The 17,372-nt window shown below is 43.5% G+C and overlaps 1 protein-coding gene across 3 annotated transcripts in view; it reads left to right on the top strand.

Annotated features, from left to right (window-relative positions):
- Positions 1 to 17,372, top strand: part of KIF13B (kinesin family member 13B) — a 119,420-nt gene that overhangs the window by 31,051 nt on the left and 70,997 nt on the right. For 2 of the 3 annotated variants that reach the window (XM_032103603.1, XM_032103600.1), the window contains exons 3-4: positions 15,342 to 15,357; positions 16,852 to 16,912. In XM_032103603.1, coding sequence (XP_031959494.1) covers positions 15,342 to 15,357; positions 16,852 to 16,912 — 77 coding nt within the window. The remainder of the gene's footprint in view (positions 1 to 15,341; positions 15,358 to 16,851; positions 16,913 to 17,372) is intronic. The other variant, XM_032103601.1, reaches the window with a different exon arrangement.

Here is a 17,372-nt window from a genome sequence, read left to right as displayed (position 1 = left end):
GACAGCAAGGCTGCTCCTGAAGGCTGATTTTTGAGGAATTCACTCAGCTGGAAGATGTGCACTGATCTTTACATCAATATCCCTTTGCTTTTTCCCCCTCTCCTCTACTGTGTCAACTCTAGTTCTTACGGTGTCACAGGCTTTTATCTGAGAGTTGATATTCATTTCACATGTGTTAAGTTGGGGTTTTTTTTGTCAAAGTCCTTTCCCCTTGCAGCAAACATGCTGAGGGAAAGGGACTTCTTTTACCCACCACTTTTGGGCCTGTGTTTTGAGGAAAACAACTGTTAACAACCTGTGTTTTTTGCAACACAGGCATCATCCTAGAGCAGCTGACCTTGGATAGTTTCCCAACGTGCCTGCAGAATAAGAACTTTTTCTTTCGTGTTTCATGTTGGCAGCAGGAGGAGGAGGAGGAGGAGGAGGATAGCCTGGTCTATCCACAGGAGTGGGTTCCAACCTGTGTTTTTAGGACTGGCTGTGGGAGGGGGGGCATGGATATCCTGCACTGTCACTACAGGCTCTGCAGAAGAAAGTCTGCTGTCTGTAAATGCAGATTTGTTCATTTTGGCCTCACAGACCCTTCAGAAAATTGTGATGGTTTTAGTAAGTGGGGGGAAAAAGGCTGAAAAACATTTGTAGATGATGTTACAGCTAAAAAATTCTGTCTCATCGTGGCTCCAGCCATGGGTTCTGTGAGACAATTGCCAGCAAGAGCAGGGAATGTGGAAAAGGAAAGTGTGTGGGGCTGTAAAGAGTGATTTTACTCCGGTGTCTCCTCATCTCCCTGATCTCAGCCCTGTGCTCCAGATGAACAGACCAGACTGGGGACTGTCAGAGATAGTTTTGGCTGTTGACTTTCCCCCCTCTCTCTCCCTGTTCAGAGAGGAAATATTGGCTACATGTCTGTGTTTTCCCTGGTGCAGCATATTTTCAGTTTGTAAATCTCTGGTAGCTGCTGGTGTACAGCAAACTTCTTCGTGAAGTTACCAGTTTAGGGATTATTATTTTTCCCCTCAGTCATGGCTTTTATGACTAAATGATGGTTTACAGTGGTGGGCAAAGTGTGAGCTCTGTGGAACAACTAATCCACAAATATTCTGTAGTTTATTTTTAATGAGATTTCTGGCCAACTTTATTTCATTAATTTTTCTTCCCCTCTGACAGAGAGTCCTCCTTCCCCTTCCCACCCCTACCCCCACCAAAACAGAGGTTGGCCATTAAAGATAATGTTTTCTTTAGCAACTTGTATGTGTGGGTGGTTTTTGTTTTGTAAGGAAGCAACCGAGTGGATGCATCTCCCCACAGTTTGGGGGAGTTACAGCCAGGAAAACGTCCCCATGGAAATGAAAATGGTTGAGTTTATTTGATGTAAGTGGGCAAGGAATTGTTGTAACAAGGAACTGTTGTTACAAAACATTTTTTATGGTAATGACACAAACGGGAAGGAGAAGAGCTGACCTTCAAGTTCCATGTTATGTTCCAAGTGGGACTGTTGGGTTTTTGCAGTGACTGTGTAGCTGCTTTGTGCCTCTGAGCGATGCAGGGGATCCAGCAGGACAGTTTTAGAGGAATAATTTGATTAATGGTTCTTGTTTTGTCATTCTATGTGAATAGTTGTGTGTTGAGAATTAGATGTATAGTCTTTACTGGACAACTTTGAGCTGCTCAAAATGGTCTGATGTCTTTTGGATTTAGAAGAATAAAATATGGGTGATTATAAGAGCAGTTGCTTCAGATTTGAGAGTAAGCCAGTCCTGCTCATCTAATAAAATTCCAATATCTGCCTGTTCATCAATATAGATATTCATAGCTGCTTTTTGTAATTCAGGATGAGCAGAAGGTATTGTTGGGTACCGTTCTAATTTCCAAATTTCATTTAGCATTAGCAAAAATAATGCTTTTCTTGGTGATGTGTGTGTTTAAAATAATTAAAAGAGCTTCTTAGGATACAAGTTGACACATCTGCTTTTATTCTTGTTTTAGGGCACTGCTGTGCTCAGTGCTAAATCATGATAGTGTCACATAAAGTGCTTTTGCATGTGCTGTCCCATATGAAGCACAGTCAAGCAGGCAACAAGTTGCATCTAAAAGCAAGATATTTTTCAGCCAGAAGAGACGAGCAGCAGGCAGCCCAGGAGTTCAAAGTTAGCATTCAGCAGGACCCATTCTTGGGCTCTGTGCAGTGCACATGAAAGCCTCACATCCCATCCCTGTTTATGAATACCAGCAACTTGCTGTGTAGCCCACACTTGCAGGCTAAAAATAACTTCTTTGCAATGCAAACTTGGCATCAGGAGCTGACAAGTTTATTTGGTATCACCTTTAGGTGGGGTTTTTTTCAGGGAAATTAATGGCTCCTTTACTGTGTATGTGAACTATCACACTATTTAATCACTGAGACCACAAAATACTAAACTCTTTTCCACATGGCACGTAGGAGAATTCGTCTCCCAAATAGATTCTTGGAAAATGAAAAGAGAAGTTTTAAGTAAAACCAGCTGCCAGCAAGTGTCTGGTGCTGGTGGCTGCTGTGAAACAAAAGAACAGCATGAGGAGGTAAACATTAGTTCAGATTTTGGGTTGGAGTTGATTTTTTTAATCATTTCAGGTTTTTGCACTTCTAGAATTTCAACTTTGTGCAGAGAGTGTTGTGCCCAACGCAAGCAGAACTCACATGGAACACAGGCTGTATTTCCCTCATAAAGAAATGATACAAAATTTGCTATAATTGTGGGGTTTTTAGTGAGGGTAGATTATTTTTAAAGGCTGCAAAAGTTGCACAACTCCCTGACAGGAGGGTGAGGTGGGAGTCCATCTCTCCTCCCAGGTAATGAGTGACAGGATGAGGAGAAATGGCCTCAAGTTGTACCAGGGGAGGTTTAGATTAGACATTAGGAAAAATTTCTTCATGGAAAGGGTTGTCAGGCACTGGAACAGGCTGCCCAGGACAGTGGTGGAATCACCATGCCTGGAAGTGTTCAAAAGAAGTGTGGATGTGGCACTTGGGGACATGGTTGAGTGGTGACCGTGGCGATACTGCTGGTTGACAGTTGGACTTGATGCTCTCAGAGGTCTTCTCTAACCTTTAGAATTCTACAGTTCCATATTTAGGTGAAGAATTTAGGAGTACAAGCAAGAAATTCCCTCAGATTCCAGCAAGGAAATGTGATTGCTTTTCTAAGCTGTTAGGGGTTTTTCTCTCTTTAATTACATTGCTTTGTGGCAGAATTGACTGGCAACAGTATTTTTGCAGGGCTATAGCACATGGTCAGTGATGAGAATGGAGGTATTTCTACATTTTCCTCAATGCCCAAGTACCCCTTTGTATTAATCATTCCTGGCAGTGGGAACCAGCACACAGGTCCCAGTTTCTGGGTGATGGATTGCTCTGTTCACTAGGACTTCCTATAAAACCAGTTTATTATGGTGTTGTTCACAGAAAAGCCAAACAACTGTGGTCCTCATCCAGGATGGACATTGTAGATGCTTTAGTCCAGAAAAAGCTTTGGAGCATTGAATTCACAGCGTTGGATCTGTCCTGCAGTTGGAGCAGGGTCATTTGAGATTAGATCTAAGAGGTTTTTTTAAAAGAGGTCCTGACACAGGTTGCCCAGAGAAGCTGTGGCTGCCCCGGGTCACTGGAAGTGTCCAAGGCCAGGTTGGACAGAGCTTGGCGCAGTCTGGGAGAGTGGAAGGTGCCCCTGCAGGGTTGGATCAGATGACTTTTAAAAGGTCCCTTCCAAACCATCCTAAAATTTTGTTCACAGTGGCTACATGAGACTCGTTCACACACAGCCGTGGGGCATCATTTCTTGTTATCCAGCCCTGTGATTCCCTGTTCTGTCTGCTATTTTCCCTGTTTTCAGCCCCTTTATATTGTCTAAGTGAGGGGAAGGTACTAAATCGCCACAAAGCTGCATTTGTGCAGCACAGAACACTTGACCATACAATGAACTTTTAATTGGCCTGAACTGAATGTAACCCAGCACGTGTAATGTCCCGAAAAGGACTTTTTTTAAAGTATCTACAGCCACAAACAGCTTTTGCTCCAGAAACAGTGTTATGGAAGGGTTTAAGTCTCCTTTTGGGGTGTTATTTTTGTTTGAGGGAGAGGTGTTGAAAGGGATTTCAAAAGAGAAGGCATGCTGGGGAGATAAACAGCTCTGGGAATAAGAGCAGCACCGGAAGCACAGGAAGCGAATCCATGGTGTTGCTTGTGGGAAGCTCTTAGAAGTAATCAGTGATAAGAGTGAGGCAGGAGGAAATCTGGTTGGCAGCTGTGGCACTTTCAGCAGCAACTCTGACCTTGGCTTGTAGGTGCTTTGAGGCTGCTGGGGAACGATTTTCTATCAGAGCTCCCGGTTTTTACCTGAATTCCCTTGGAAAATCTGCGGGCAACCTGCAGGGTGTAACTTCTCATCCCGTGGCTAAAGGCCCTGCCTCCCTCCTTCAGGCACTGCAAAAATACATGATAAAAGTTGGTGATAGAGCAGAGGACTCGTGTTTGCACTTTTTAGAAGCCTAATCTAATCCTGGAGCACCAGAAGCAGTCTCCCAGAGATCTGCCCGAGGATGGGACTTGCATCCTCCTCTCAAACACTTCTCTGCCCTGCCCTGGGACAACATGAGGATTAGCAAGAGCCAGCGAGTCTCTCGCCAGAATCCAAGGCCAGGAGATTGGCTGGCAGGAAAGTACATGGTGGGATTTAGTCTGACACAATTTACTTGGCTGAAAGGGATAAGTGATGGTGCACGGTGCATGTTTCACCTTGCTAAATATCTGCATTCTGCTGCCAGAGCATGAAATGATAACTTAATCCCTGATTGCTCCTTAAAGCCCTGCAGGCCATGGTCTTTGGAAGAATGTTTGTCAGCCAAAAATGATGTGTGACTTCACCGAGCCCAGTTTCAGTGCCTTTTCCAGCTAACTCACTTCTGAATTAATTTAGGGCCAGATGGTTTTGCACTCTCAACGTTGTAGCTCCTGCACTTGGTCCCACCAGCCACACTCCTCTGCTAATGCCTGTTCCTGATTCCTGTTTTCTTCCCCAGCATGAATAAATCAGCAGCAGTAATGAACAAACCCTTCAGCAACTGCCACGTGTGTTTTTGGGGTGATGGGTGTTGGTGCAAGTGTTTAGTGAAAGAATTTTTTGTACACAAGAATAACTATGGCTGGAAGAAGCAGTTAAGGAATAAATGCATATTCAAAATTATCTTCATCATTAAATTCTTCAGGATTATCTGATTGCCCAAATGAGAGCTTTCAGTTGGAACACCATGGGCATGAAAGAACTGCAGTGCTTTTTAATAGTTCTGTGGTGTGTTGACTCAAGAATAGTTCACAAAATGTTTCCTACACTTAAAAATGACCACAGCCATTTGCCGAGGTGGGAGGGAGAGGAACAGACAAAGCCGATGGGTAGGTTCATCATGTGGCCAAAAAATGAATTTGGGAAATTTAGGGCACAGAGGAATGCTACAGTGAATCAGCAGCACCTATTTAGGATTAAATAGTTGGGCTTTTTTCACCAAATAATGAAGAAATCTGTATTTCTTCAGTATTTTTTCAGTCTGATGTTTCTCTTTGCTTCTCACTCCAAAGATGTTATTTTTTGTCTTCAGAACAAGTTCTCAATGCAGATCTGCTCACTTTAATGCAATTCTAGGTTTAAGCAAATATTTAATTCTGCCTAGAGCATTCTGACACTTTTTTCAGCAGTCTGGAGCCATTAGCAGGGCAGATACAGGACATGGGAGCCGAGCTGTCATGGTGAGGGCTTGCCTGTAATTTTCATAATATACTGTATTTTCCCTTTGCTTTTCAGCAAACAGGTCAATTATAGCTTATTTCTCATCCTCGTGCTGGGAAGGAAAAAGAGCTGATTGGAATGGTACACTGAGGATAAGGATTGCTTTTCTAGGTCAGGCAGAAGAGAGCTTGCTGCAAAAATGTTACCATGGAAAGCAGTTCTTTCTTGGTTTCTTTGGGACAAAGTTTGTATTTATTGCCTCATGCCAGGTACTCCTGTAGGGAGATTCCTGGAGGGTAGGGTTAGATGGGATATTGGGAAGAAATTGGAATAATAGAATTGTAGAATTGTTTAGGTTGGAAAAGACATTTAAAATCATTGAGCTCAACCATTAGCCCAGCACTGCCAAGCCCACGATTAAAACACATCCCTAAGCACCACATCACATCTCTGTATCTTTTAAATCTCTCCAGGGGGGTGATAAGAATATTGTTTGCTGCCTGCTTCCTTGTCTCCACACTATCAGTCAGGTTGTCTTAAATGGGTTGGAGGAATATAGGCAGCATTGAAAGAGTTCATCAGAGAGGGTACAGAGTCTGTGCTCTTGGGAAGAGCAAAAGACAGCGTGACTTTCTAATTTTAAGAGACATAAACACTAATTTTACTCTAGCTGAATGTTTGAGGCTTCTAATACTTGTCAGGATTTTGTTGAAGTGCTCTTTTTGAGATGCCAGTGCCTTGACAAGCTGCTGTTCTCGTGGTTCAGATGAGTTTTGCTATTCTTTCACCTCCCAGGCTCCTTAGATGCTGATGGAAGGTTTGGGTTGAGATGACACAGATCTTGTGCAACAGCCTCTGGATTATCACTCTGATCATGGAACATGGATGTGCTGAAGTGAGGAAATTCACTTCATGAGGTCGTTACTGAACTGTGGAGCCAAGACAAACCACTTTTTTATGCTAATGACCAACCCTTCTTGCCTACAGTGCTTATTTTCTCCCTCCTCCCCATCCACCATTAGACCGACATCATTTGTGGTTTCCAGTGTGTTTGTATTTTAAATACTGCTTGAATCCCTCATTTGGAGCTGGATCCAAAACAGGCCATGAATAGACTTTACCACATGAAAATAACGCTGTGCTTAGCAGGCATCTGGTTCTGGAAGCACTAAAAATGACTCTGAGGTATAAATTTTGTCACTGTGCGTGTACCCTCTTCATCAGCTCGAGATCCAGGGGTGCTGAAATTGCACCGAGATTCAGAAAGTGACAGGCTACTGTACCCAGTGAAATTCCCTATCTTGTAAATGCCCTGTGCATACACAAACTACACCAGTAAGATTGATTTCTTTACAAAATGTGGCCACAACAACATTCCCTTTGGAACTGCTGCCACTTCAAACATTTCCTACTTGCTTAATGCCTGGTGGATCTGCTGAAGAAGTTGGAGAACCAAATCCAAAGAGAGGAAGGTGGTGCTCTCCACTGTAGGGCAAGGCAGACCTGTGGAACCAAAAAAGAGTTAAGGAAGCAATTTGACTTCTTATTTAGGCCTCGAGGCTGGAAGGTGTCTCCCAAGTTGCATCTGTGATTATCTAACACAAATCGCCTGGAGAGTTGTGAGATAAACGACTGAAAGGTCTTTGGGGAGTCAGAAAATGTCGAGTATCAGGTGTTAAGAGTACAGAGCTGCCTCATGGTGTTGGTAATTCAGTAGGAGAGCAGATGGGGAATTAGCAAGTACTCAGAGACACCTCTTCTACACATTTGTGCTTGGAGGGAGTTAGTGCCAATTTAAAAGAAACAGAGAACATTACCAACATTTTCTGAATGCTCTTGGTGAGGCATTTGTTTCCCTGAGTTGAAGAGTCCTTACAGTAATTTCCTTAGCGTGCAATGATTGATTAATGTGAGGGTGAAGAGCTTGTGGGCTGCTCTGCAGCCTCCATGGCTGTGGATCCCTTTGTACTCCTGCAGACGGCTCTCTTTTTCTCTTCCTTGTTTGAAGCAGAGAGGGGCTGAAGGAGATCTTATGGAAAAATTCTTCAGGGTGGTGAGGCCCTGGCGCAGGATGCCCAGAGAAGCTGTGGCTGCCCCTGGATCCCTGGAAGTGTCCAAGGCCAGGCTGGACGGGGCTTGGAGCAACCTGGGATAGTGGAAGGTGTCCCTGGCCATGGCAGAGGGTGGGGCTGGATGAGATTTAAGGTCCCATCCAGCCCAAATTGTTCTGGGATTTTTCTTTCTTCAAAGGATATTGGAGGCACACATTTGTATTTTGGTGCTTGTGTAAATATCGCAGAGTCCATGTGAAGATCACCTCTTTTCCAGAGTGATTCTGGTTGATGTATTAGTGTTTTCAAGGAAGTCAGACAAACTCAAACTGGTTTAAGGTAGAGAGGCTCTAATGAGTTTGTGGATTGGGTGATACAGCTGGGTGATCTACCAAAGGTGGAAAACCCGGTCTCAGTGGACCCAAGAGAGTTCTTGAAATACCCTTTCACTGATTAAATTCCTTTTAGTTCCAATCTTTTGCTTTCTGTAGTGCCCAGGAGATCATTCTGGGATTAATCCTACGTGCCAGTGGCTTGACTAAAGGTTACCGTGGATGTGAACACTGAGTTTTTGATGCTGTAGAACAAGATTACCATATATTGTATCGTTTCCTGTACGTGCTGCTCCACCTGCCATCATTTTCCATTGGGATCTTCCAGAGGAGTTAATAGGCTGCCACATCCTAAGGAGGCTTTTCCCTCCCTCACATGGTTATAAAAAGGTAGGCTACAGCCCACTTCATTAAAAAAGACTGTAATTCACAATAGTAATTGAAAGTCTGGGGACTGGCTGTTCACCAAACATTCTCTAGAGCACAATAGTATCCCGACATCTGAGTATTTACAAACAAAAGGATAAAGTTGTAATCCCCTTGTCATAACACCAGCTTTATGGGATCCATGCACCACTTGAATGTGGTCAGGACTAAGCAGATTATTGTACCAACAATACAGAAAATTTAGCTCCAAGTACAAAATACCCCAAACCCACAAAGCTGCTGCTCAGCCTGAGTTCTTGGGGTTTGGGGCTTTTTTTTTTTTTTTTTAAATTGTTTTGAGTGAGCTGGCAAAAATTAGTTTTGTCAGTAGAAACTAAGTAACCGCCAACTACGCCTGGAATGCCTTGGAGCACTGGAGGAATTTTCCAAGGAACAGTGATTACCTTTGTTCCTTTTATCTACACAAGTTTAGGCTTTGAGCTGTGTATGCTCTTTCACAGGTTTTTTTTTTGTTTGCTTTTTTTAATGTATTTGGGGATTTTGTTTTAAAGAGGCTGTTTCTGGTTGCAAAAAATCTTTTGCTCAAATAGGGCAGTGTGGTTTTCGCCCAAAGAACTCAGTATTGCTGTGGAAGTAAAAATGAGGCTCTATAAGAATAATATTAATTGCAGGACTTCATCAAAAATTGGAGTTTGGTGGGACTCAGCATTTTGATATCACTTGATCTACATGCAAAAATGGAGAAGAAATACTTAGAAACTGTTAAATCCAACAACCTTAAGCACTTTACAGTCTGAAATATTCTGTTAAAATGGATTTCTAAGTATCATAGGATAAGCTTGAAGTGGTCAGACTTGATTTAGTTGACCTTTCCTCTCATTGTGTATACCTGGCAGCAGCAAAATGGGTTGCAAGTTGTATTTGTCTGATATGCAGAAAGAGAGGAAACAGCTTCTCATTCTGCTGCTTCTTATCAGCTGTCATACTGCTGTCTTTACGTCTGTGTTAGTAAAATCATTAAATCTATTGTCAACATTTTACTTCACCATTGGCTGGCACTTTTTTATGGCATAAAAGAAATTGTGCAGCTGAAATTTGGACAATAAAACTCTGACCATTGCAGTGCTGGCTCTTCAGAATACTTCATTCTGAGTCCTTCATTCATACAGGGGAAAAAAGCCCCACACAAGCTACCAATGAAAGGATCTGCTTCAGAAAGATAACTGGGCTCCCAAACTTCAAACAAATGCAAGATCTTCCTGATACTATTTTTTTTTTTGGTGCCTCCCTTCTATGTGCTGCAAGGCCTTGAGAGTTGCTGGTGCTGGAGCTCTTCAGTTATTCCTGCATCACTTATCAGCTTCTCCACTCTAGGAAGGTCCTGTAGTACAGTGAAGGATAGGGAAGCTTGGAAATCATAAGCCCAGTTACTTCAGAATGAAAGGCTCTGGAATTGTGGGTTGTTAAATCCCCATCTCCTGTTCAGGCAGGTGTCTGATGCTGAGGCAATGAGAGCTCTTCCTTTGGAATTCCACTTACCTACACCCAATATTTGCTCTCTGTGATATAGCCAGGGGTCATAAAATTATAGAAAGTCCTGAGCTGGAAGGGACCCACCAGGATCATCCAGTCCAGCTCCTGGCCCTGCACAGACACCCCAACAATCCCACCCTGTGCATTCTTGAGAGCGTTGTCCAAATGCTCCTGGAGCTCTGGCAGCCTTGGGGCCGTGACCATTCCCTGGGGAGCTGCTCCAATGCTCAAACACCCTCAAGACTCAAAAGCCTTGTTTGAAGGGTGAGTTTTCTTGAGAAACCCTTCAGTCCTTGGAATCCCTTCTGTTTTAACCCACTGCTCTTCAAACAGAGCCTTGTTTGCTTAGCAAAGCTCTGTGCTGAGGTGCTGGGAACAGGATCTTCGATGTTTCTGAGGTGCTCCTGACTCTTCTGTGTTTGAGTAGAGACGCTCATGGCAGGTGAGTGAGAAGGAGCAAGGGAAAACACCTTTCTAGTGGAAGGTATCACTGCCAGGGGCACAGGATTGGAACGGGATGATCTTTAAGGTCCCTTCCAACCCAAACCATTCTGTGATTCCATGAAAACACTGTACAGGAGCCACAAAAGAAATTATAGTTCAGGGTTTCCCATACTAGTGTTATTTTGGGCCATACTTAACCAGGAAAAAAAGGAAGGAAGGAAAGATTTGTGGGGACAACTAACTCTGCCCGGTGTAGCTTCAGTTCTTACTCTATTTCACGGAATAGGTGATACATGATGCAGTTGTGTGTGTCAGAACCTAGGAGAGTTATTGTACAGCTTCTGTCTGCAACAACTTATTAATAAAATCCCAGAATTCCAGAATCACTGGATCCAAAGGGTAAATTACTGTTACACATGTTGCCAACTTTAATAATATTTTTTTAACTCAACTGGGAGCATAAAGATGTGGCCTTACAGGGCGATCTCTGGGAGGCACTGACACCTTTCCACATGTAAACCCCAAGGAGTTTTTCCCCATCAGTTTGTTTTCCTAGTTGCATTTTTAGCTGCTTTCTAGAGTTTATGCTGGGCAGTTTCTGCTGAAGGGTATAAAATAGCACTAACTACACTGGAATTTGATATGGTTGTTTTTGCAATGGTTATGGAAGATGGAAAGTGGAAAGCAATGAGAATTTCTGGAGGGATTTATTGAGACTTTCCTGATTCATAGCTGGAATTGTTGCCTCTCTTTTTTTCTTTTTTCTAACCCTCAAATTTATATTATATTTTTCCAGTCCAGAAGCTTCTGAAAATGACAAAATGTTATGTTTCAATTCCATAAATCCAGCATAGCCCTGTGCCACTTGGCAGTATCACTCAAATATACAGTTTGGATGCTGTTGCGGTTGCTGTTGGCACGGGAAATTGTTTTCAAAAAAATACGGGGCAGAAAACCCATGCCTGGCGTGTCAGCTCCTGTCCTACAGCTTCTGGAGCTCTTTTCCCCTGCTCCCTGCCTTGCCACCTCCCTCCTTTCTCCTCCCTTTGCCCCATCTGGCTGTTTCTGATCTAGACAAGAAGCGAGATGTGCTGTGACTGATTTAGAGCATGTGCTGATTTGCCAGCTGGCTGCTATCTCGGAGCTGTGGGGTCAGTCAGACAGAAGAGATAAGGGCTGAGCTCTCCTCACCTCTCTCCAGCCACGGTTCACCTCTACTCATTTGCTGGGGTGTTTTCCCCCTCGAGATCTGCACAGTCTCAAATATACTTAAGCTCACTAAACCTTCCTCTTTTGAACAAGGGAAAACTGATCTGGGTGTTACTAAAATGCCACTGATAACTATGGTTGAACAGTTTATTGTGTTTGAATACGTAATTTAATTATTCTATTAAAAAACCCAAAGCAGTAGTAGTATTGCACATACTGATGGTCTCAGCTGGGACCTGCTCTGACTTTATCCATATTTTTACACTGTGCCTGAAATCTGTGGAACCACCAGAATGTTTATAGGAAAACAAATGTGTCCTGATCAAGAAGCTTGATCAGGACTCATTTACACTGTGCAACAGGTTGTTTAAACAGAAATTATTACCCAGGCTCCATGTCTTCATTCACTCTCAAAACAGCAGATATATTCATGGAATCACAGAATGATTGGAATTGGAAAAGACCTTAAAGATCATCTCGTTCCAGCCCCCTACTATGGGCTGCAACAAATGCTGTTAAATGTAGGATGTTGTTTTGGAGTAGCCTTCCTCCTTTTTTAATATTAGAATTAAATTTGATAGTTAGGTTCCCCCTACTTCTGCTTGACATTGAGCTGAGAAGAGATAAAAGAAGGGAGTTGGCGAATTCCTGTCAGACTGGATACGAGTGAAAACAAGTAGCTGGAAGCATCTCAGTGACATCCTTCAGTGGCTAAAAGATAAAGTTTTCCCTCCATGCCTTGGATGCTTCTGCTGAATCCGAGATAGATGGGAATTTTTGGCTGTGAGCCGAGGAGCTGCCTGCACCTCGGAATGGCAGCATCCTTGGGGATGGAGAGGGACTTTGGACAAGGGATGGAGGGAGAGGACACAGGGAATGGCTTCCCACTGCCAGAGGGCAGGGATGGATGGGATATTGGGAAGGAATTCTGCCCTGGGAGGGTGGAGAGGCCTTGGCACAGAGTGCCAAGTGAAGCTGTGGCTGTTTCATCCCTGGAAGCTTCTCTGTGCCAGGGCCTCCCCACCCCCACAGGGAACAATTCCTTGCCTATATCTAACCTAAATTTCCCCTCTTCCAGTTTGAACCCACTCACCCTTGTCCTGTCACTCCAGTGCCTGATGAACAGTCCCTCTCCAGCTTCCCTGTCACCCTTCAGACACTGGAAGGTGCTGTGAGATCTCCACACAACCTTCTCTTCTCCAGGCTGAACAGCCCCAAATTCCTCAGCCTGTCTCCTTAGGGGAGGTGCTCCTGTCCTCTTATCAACCTCGTGGCCTCCTCTGGACTTGCTCCACCAGTTCCATGCCCTTCATATGTCGGGGACACCAGAATTGTGTGCAGGATTCCAGGTGGGGTCTTACAAGAGCAGAGTAGAGGGAGAAAATCACCTTGCTGTTCTTTGCATGTGTTCCTGTCATCCATGTTTTGTTGTAGGAGACACTTCCCTGCTGCGTGGGTGATGCTGTTCTTGTTGGTATTTAACTTTTCCTCACCTCTGAGATGGAGTGCAGCACTTGAGCGTGAACACCCAGCACTCCCCCTGTGTCCTTGCAGCACACCAGGCTGCTGTGGGTGCTCTATTTCCCCATCTCTTCATTTCCCAAGGGATTTTGAATCAGGCTAGAAATCTTTTCATGGGTTTCTGGGCCCAGCACGCAGCTGCAGAATTAATGGGCTCGTATGTGCTCAGCACAATGCTGTGTGATGCAAGCTGCACCCTTAATGTTTTCCTTGGGGAAACATTTGTCCCATTTATTCTCTTCATGGTCAAAAGTAAATCAAACAAGCTGCAGCTCTGTGTAGCTGTGCTGTATCCCAAATGCTGCACGCTGGGTTTTGTGGGGCTTCTATTCCCTCGTGTTTGGATTAAGCAAGACCAAGACCTGGGTCTGTGTGTTTGTGCAGCCCTTCAGAAAATGAGATAGTTAGTTCAGACTAAAGGTTTTAAGTTAAGCTTGATGATACATAGGCCTGTATAATCCATCCTCTTAAAACTGTATCTGTGATAGAGCTTCTCAGATTATATCCTTACGGCTGCTTTAACCCAAATACTCAACAATACGCCTCATATTGAGGGCTGGGCAGATCAGCTGGGTTGTTGGAATATAATCCTGCCTTGGAATTGGGCTGGGGAATGTGAGCAGGGCAATGTCACGTCTCTGAGTGCTAAACTCAGACTCCGAATCCAGGCTTGGTGTTCCCTTTGTTTTACAAGGAGAATGTTCTTGTAGGAATAGGAATTAACCTGCCCTGTAAGCAGAGCTTCCCTAAAAGCAGTTTCCAGTGAAGTGTGTAGCAAAGTGCTCCATGAGCACTTCAGACCCCGGAAAGCCGTGGAAATGCTCCCGTGTGTCTCTGAGAGGAATCCAGAGGGGCTCCCTGGAGTCTCCTGTGTCTGGATCAAAGCCCCAGTGAAGGAGATTCCCTCAATAAAATCCACCCAGCAGCAACAGCCAAGAGTCCACACCAAGCTCGCTGCCAAGGACCTTGGGAGAGCCTTTATTCCAGCTAAGCCAGATGGCAGGGGAAAAGGGGTCATGTTGTCATTGCTGACTTGGATGACCCCGTGACATGGGGTGACCTTGACTTAAATAATCATCCTGCTCGCCCAAGTCACCGTCGTTCCTGTTCTGTCAAACAGATGCACACAGCAGAGCCAGGCATGAGTAAAGAGAGGTGTGGATTTGCATAATAAATAATTGTTTTTGAGAGACAGTGCTCAGAAATTACTATTTTTAAACTCACTTCTCAAGCCCAGTGAGCAGCAGGAGCTCTGAGGGTAATCCTGTATGGCTCCCATGTCTTTCTCCTGCTCTGTTCAAAAGAAATCAGTGTTGCTTGTCACAAGACTTTACCCGTTGCTGATGTCAAGAGTTTCCTAATGTCTTTTGGAAGGTCCAGGACAAGGGGAGTATCAGTGGTTTGTTGTGTGTTTACTGCTTTTCTCCAGCCTCTGATGTGGGGAGGCTGCATAACCTGCAGTCATTGACTGGGGCCGTGCTGGTATTTTAAAGGTCACTCCAGTAATTCTGTACTTGCTTAAAAACAAACAAACAAAAACCCCCAAACTTTTAAATTCTGCACATAACAGACTGGAGGAATTGCTGTTCTCTGCTCATTCTTTTAGGGAAGCAAATGTTTGCTCTGCTGTCCCAGCAACCGTGAGAGAGCCGAGTTGGGCAAGCTCAGGGGTTGGACTCTGAAATTTCCTCTTGAATGACTCTCCTGAAGTTCCTGTTCAAGTGGTTTTGGAAATTTTTATGTTGCTTGGGTACTTTGTTTTCAAGAGGCAGTGACACCCAGATAGAGAGAGGTGTCACAAGAAAAACCTGCGAGAGAATGAGGAAGAGATACAGTGTGAGGAAAATGAGTGGTTGAATTTTAAATCAACTCCGAGCAGCATCTCAAATCTTGCTCCTAAAAAGGTTTAGAAAATGACTTGGGATCTGTAAGCAAGGAGAGATCTGAGGAGAGAAATGAACTTTTTAAATACAGCATTGCAATGATTAATGATAGCATAATTAAGCTAAAATCACTGCAACTAACAGGCCTTGTGTTTCTTTTGTCTTTTTTTTTCTTCCCCCAACTTTGTACCAAATCCTTTCCACTCGTGATGCTTTGGGGGACAGCAGGACTCACCCAAAGGTAAGGGCTTTTTTCAGTGTGTGAGAATTATCCTATCGCTTGCTCAGTCTTGGGTTGTCCAAATACTAAAAGCATTTTGAAGAGCTCTGCTGCTGATCAGCTGCTGAGTAAGAAACTCAAAGCATCTCCTTGCTGCAGAAATGCTCTGTACAGCCCGTGCCAAGAAATGAGTCAGAGGAACAAATGAGAACATCCACACTCAGCACTGCAGACTCTGAATGGGAGATACTTGTTCTTTGTGGGCTTTTTAAAAGCATTTTCTGGTTTTTGTGTTAAAGCAAACTCATTTTGTTTTTATGATCCCGTGACTTCACACTTGTTCCGAACACTCTGCCCTGGCATGTCAGGGTTCAGCTCCAGGGATGTGCTCACACAGGCAGTGGTGTTTTACTAAATGTTCTGAAGGCTTGGGATGCTTTAATAATATGTTTAGCTGTAAAATAAATTCAAAGGAAAAAAAAAAAAAGCACCTTAATTTTAAATACACAAGCTGTTGTTTCCTCAGAGGATATAAAATAACTACTTCATCTCTTGATGCTGGGACATCAGTGTAGTATAGGGGGTGGAAAACAATGTATTTTTGGAGATGAGTTATTTAAATTTCAAGGATTTTGCTATGTTAAGCATTTTCATAAATGTTGGTAGTCAGCAACGTCGCAATGCAGGACATCCAAAGAGGGAAGAGCTGCTTCCATTAAGCTTAGAAGGGAAATCCACAGCCAGGGAGCCCCACATTGCACTTCCCTTTTCCTACATCCTACAGAATAAATTTTGCCCATGTGAATGTAGGTCAGACATTACCCTAATTAATATTTTTCCTTGCAGACACATACCCAGGGGAGCTGTTTTTGCAAACATCTGTCCCAAAAAATACACATTGTATTATTTCAGGTCATCTTTCAGGATGAACGGTGCCCCGTGGACCTTTCAATGGATTTATGGCAAAATTGAAACTTTTGTATTAAAAATATTATAGAGCTGCTCTTTTAATGATAAAACTGATTTGTTTTCTATTATTCTTTGCAAATATTAGACTTTGATGGGTGCTTTGGTTTGTCATGGTACATAAGTGAATACACACTTCTCTTGTATGGAAAGAGGTTCCTACCCTAAGGCTTGTTTTTAATTTATGCAGACATGAGGCACGGGGAGATGGGAGGCAGAAAGAGCTAGAGGACATCTGTCAGTTTGCAAGAGAGAAACTCTGGTGAAAAATGAATTGCAAGGATGGGTTTGGAGGGAAATACGGAGAGGTCCTTGACATCCACTGGGTTGGCACATGGAGAGAGGAGAGCAGGGTTGGCACAGAAAGGCACAAATAGAAACAAGGAACAAATAAAAACACCCAGGAAAATGAAGTGTTTGTTTAGGCCTCAAACTCCTAGGAAATAAGGAATTCAGTGGGAATGTGGTTGAGTTCAGAGTGTCAGAATGTGAGTAACGTGTTGGATTTGGCAGCACCTTTTCTGAGGTGTCCTGGTTGTTTCCCTGCAGGTGTTTGCATACGACCACTGCTTTTGGTCTATGGATGAATCTGTCAAAGAAAAATATGCAGGTAATAATATTTATTGTGGCTTTTGTGTCTCAAAGTGGGAATGATCTGATTAAAATGCAGTCCTTGCTACAGAGCACAGGCCGTATGGCACTGAGCGCTGTCCCCTCTATGACTGGCTGCTGTCACAAGGAAAAGGGAAATCTTCAATTATTTCAGTTTCTCTTTAAAGATGACAATAGCAATGGGCACTGCCACCCCTTTGCAGCGTAGGGAGTGGAGAAACCCAGCATAATGATGCTTTACTCCTATTCACAGCCTTATTTAAAATACTGCTCCAACTCCATTGTTTTGAAAGCATCAAATCCATTTATTTCTTTTGAGGAGCATTGTTATGTGTAATTTCATGTTTTTCAGTGCTGCTGGGAGTTTGGCATCATAGTAAAACTTAATAAGGGAATATTAATAAAAGCCTGATTTAATATAAGTGTATGTAAATTCAGATGCTCTAGTGAGAATGTGT

The sequence above is a fragment of the Corvus moneduloides genome, chromosome 3 (genome assembly GCF_009650955.1).
Source record: "Corvus moneduloides isolate bCorMon1 chromosome 3, bCorMon1.pri, whole genome shotgun sequence".
Lineage (NCBI taxonomy): Eukaryota > Metazoa > Chordata > Aves > Passeriformes > Corvidae > Corvus > Corvus moneduloides.
The sequence above is the reverse complement of the archived record's forward strand: the minus strand, read 5'-3'. Positions and strand labels throughout refer to the sequence as shown.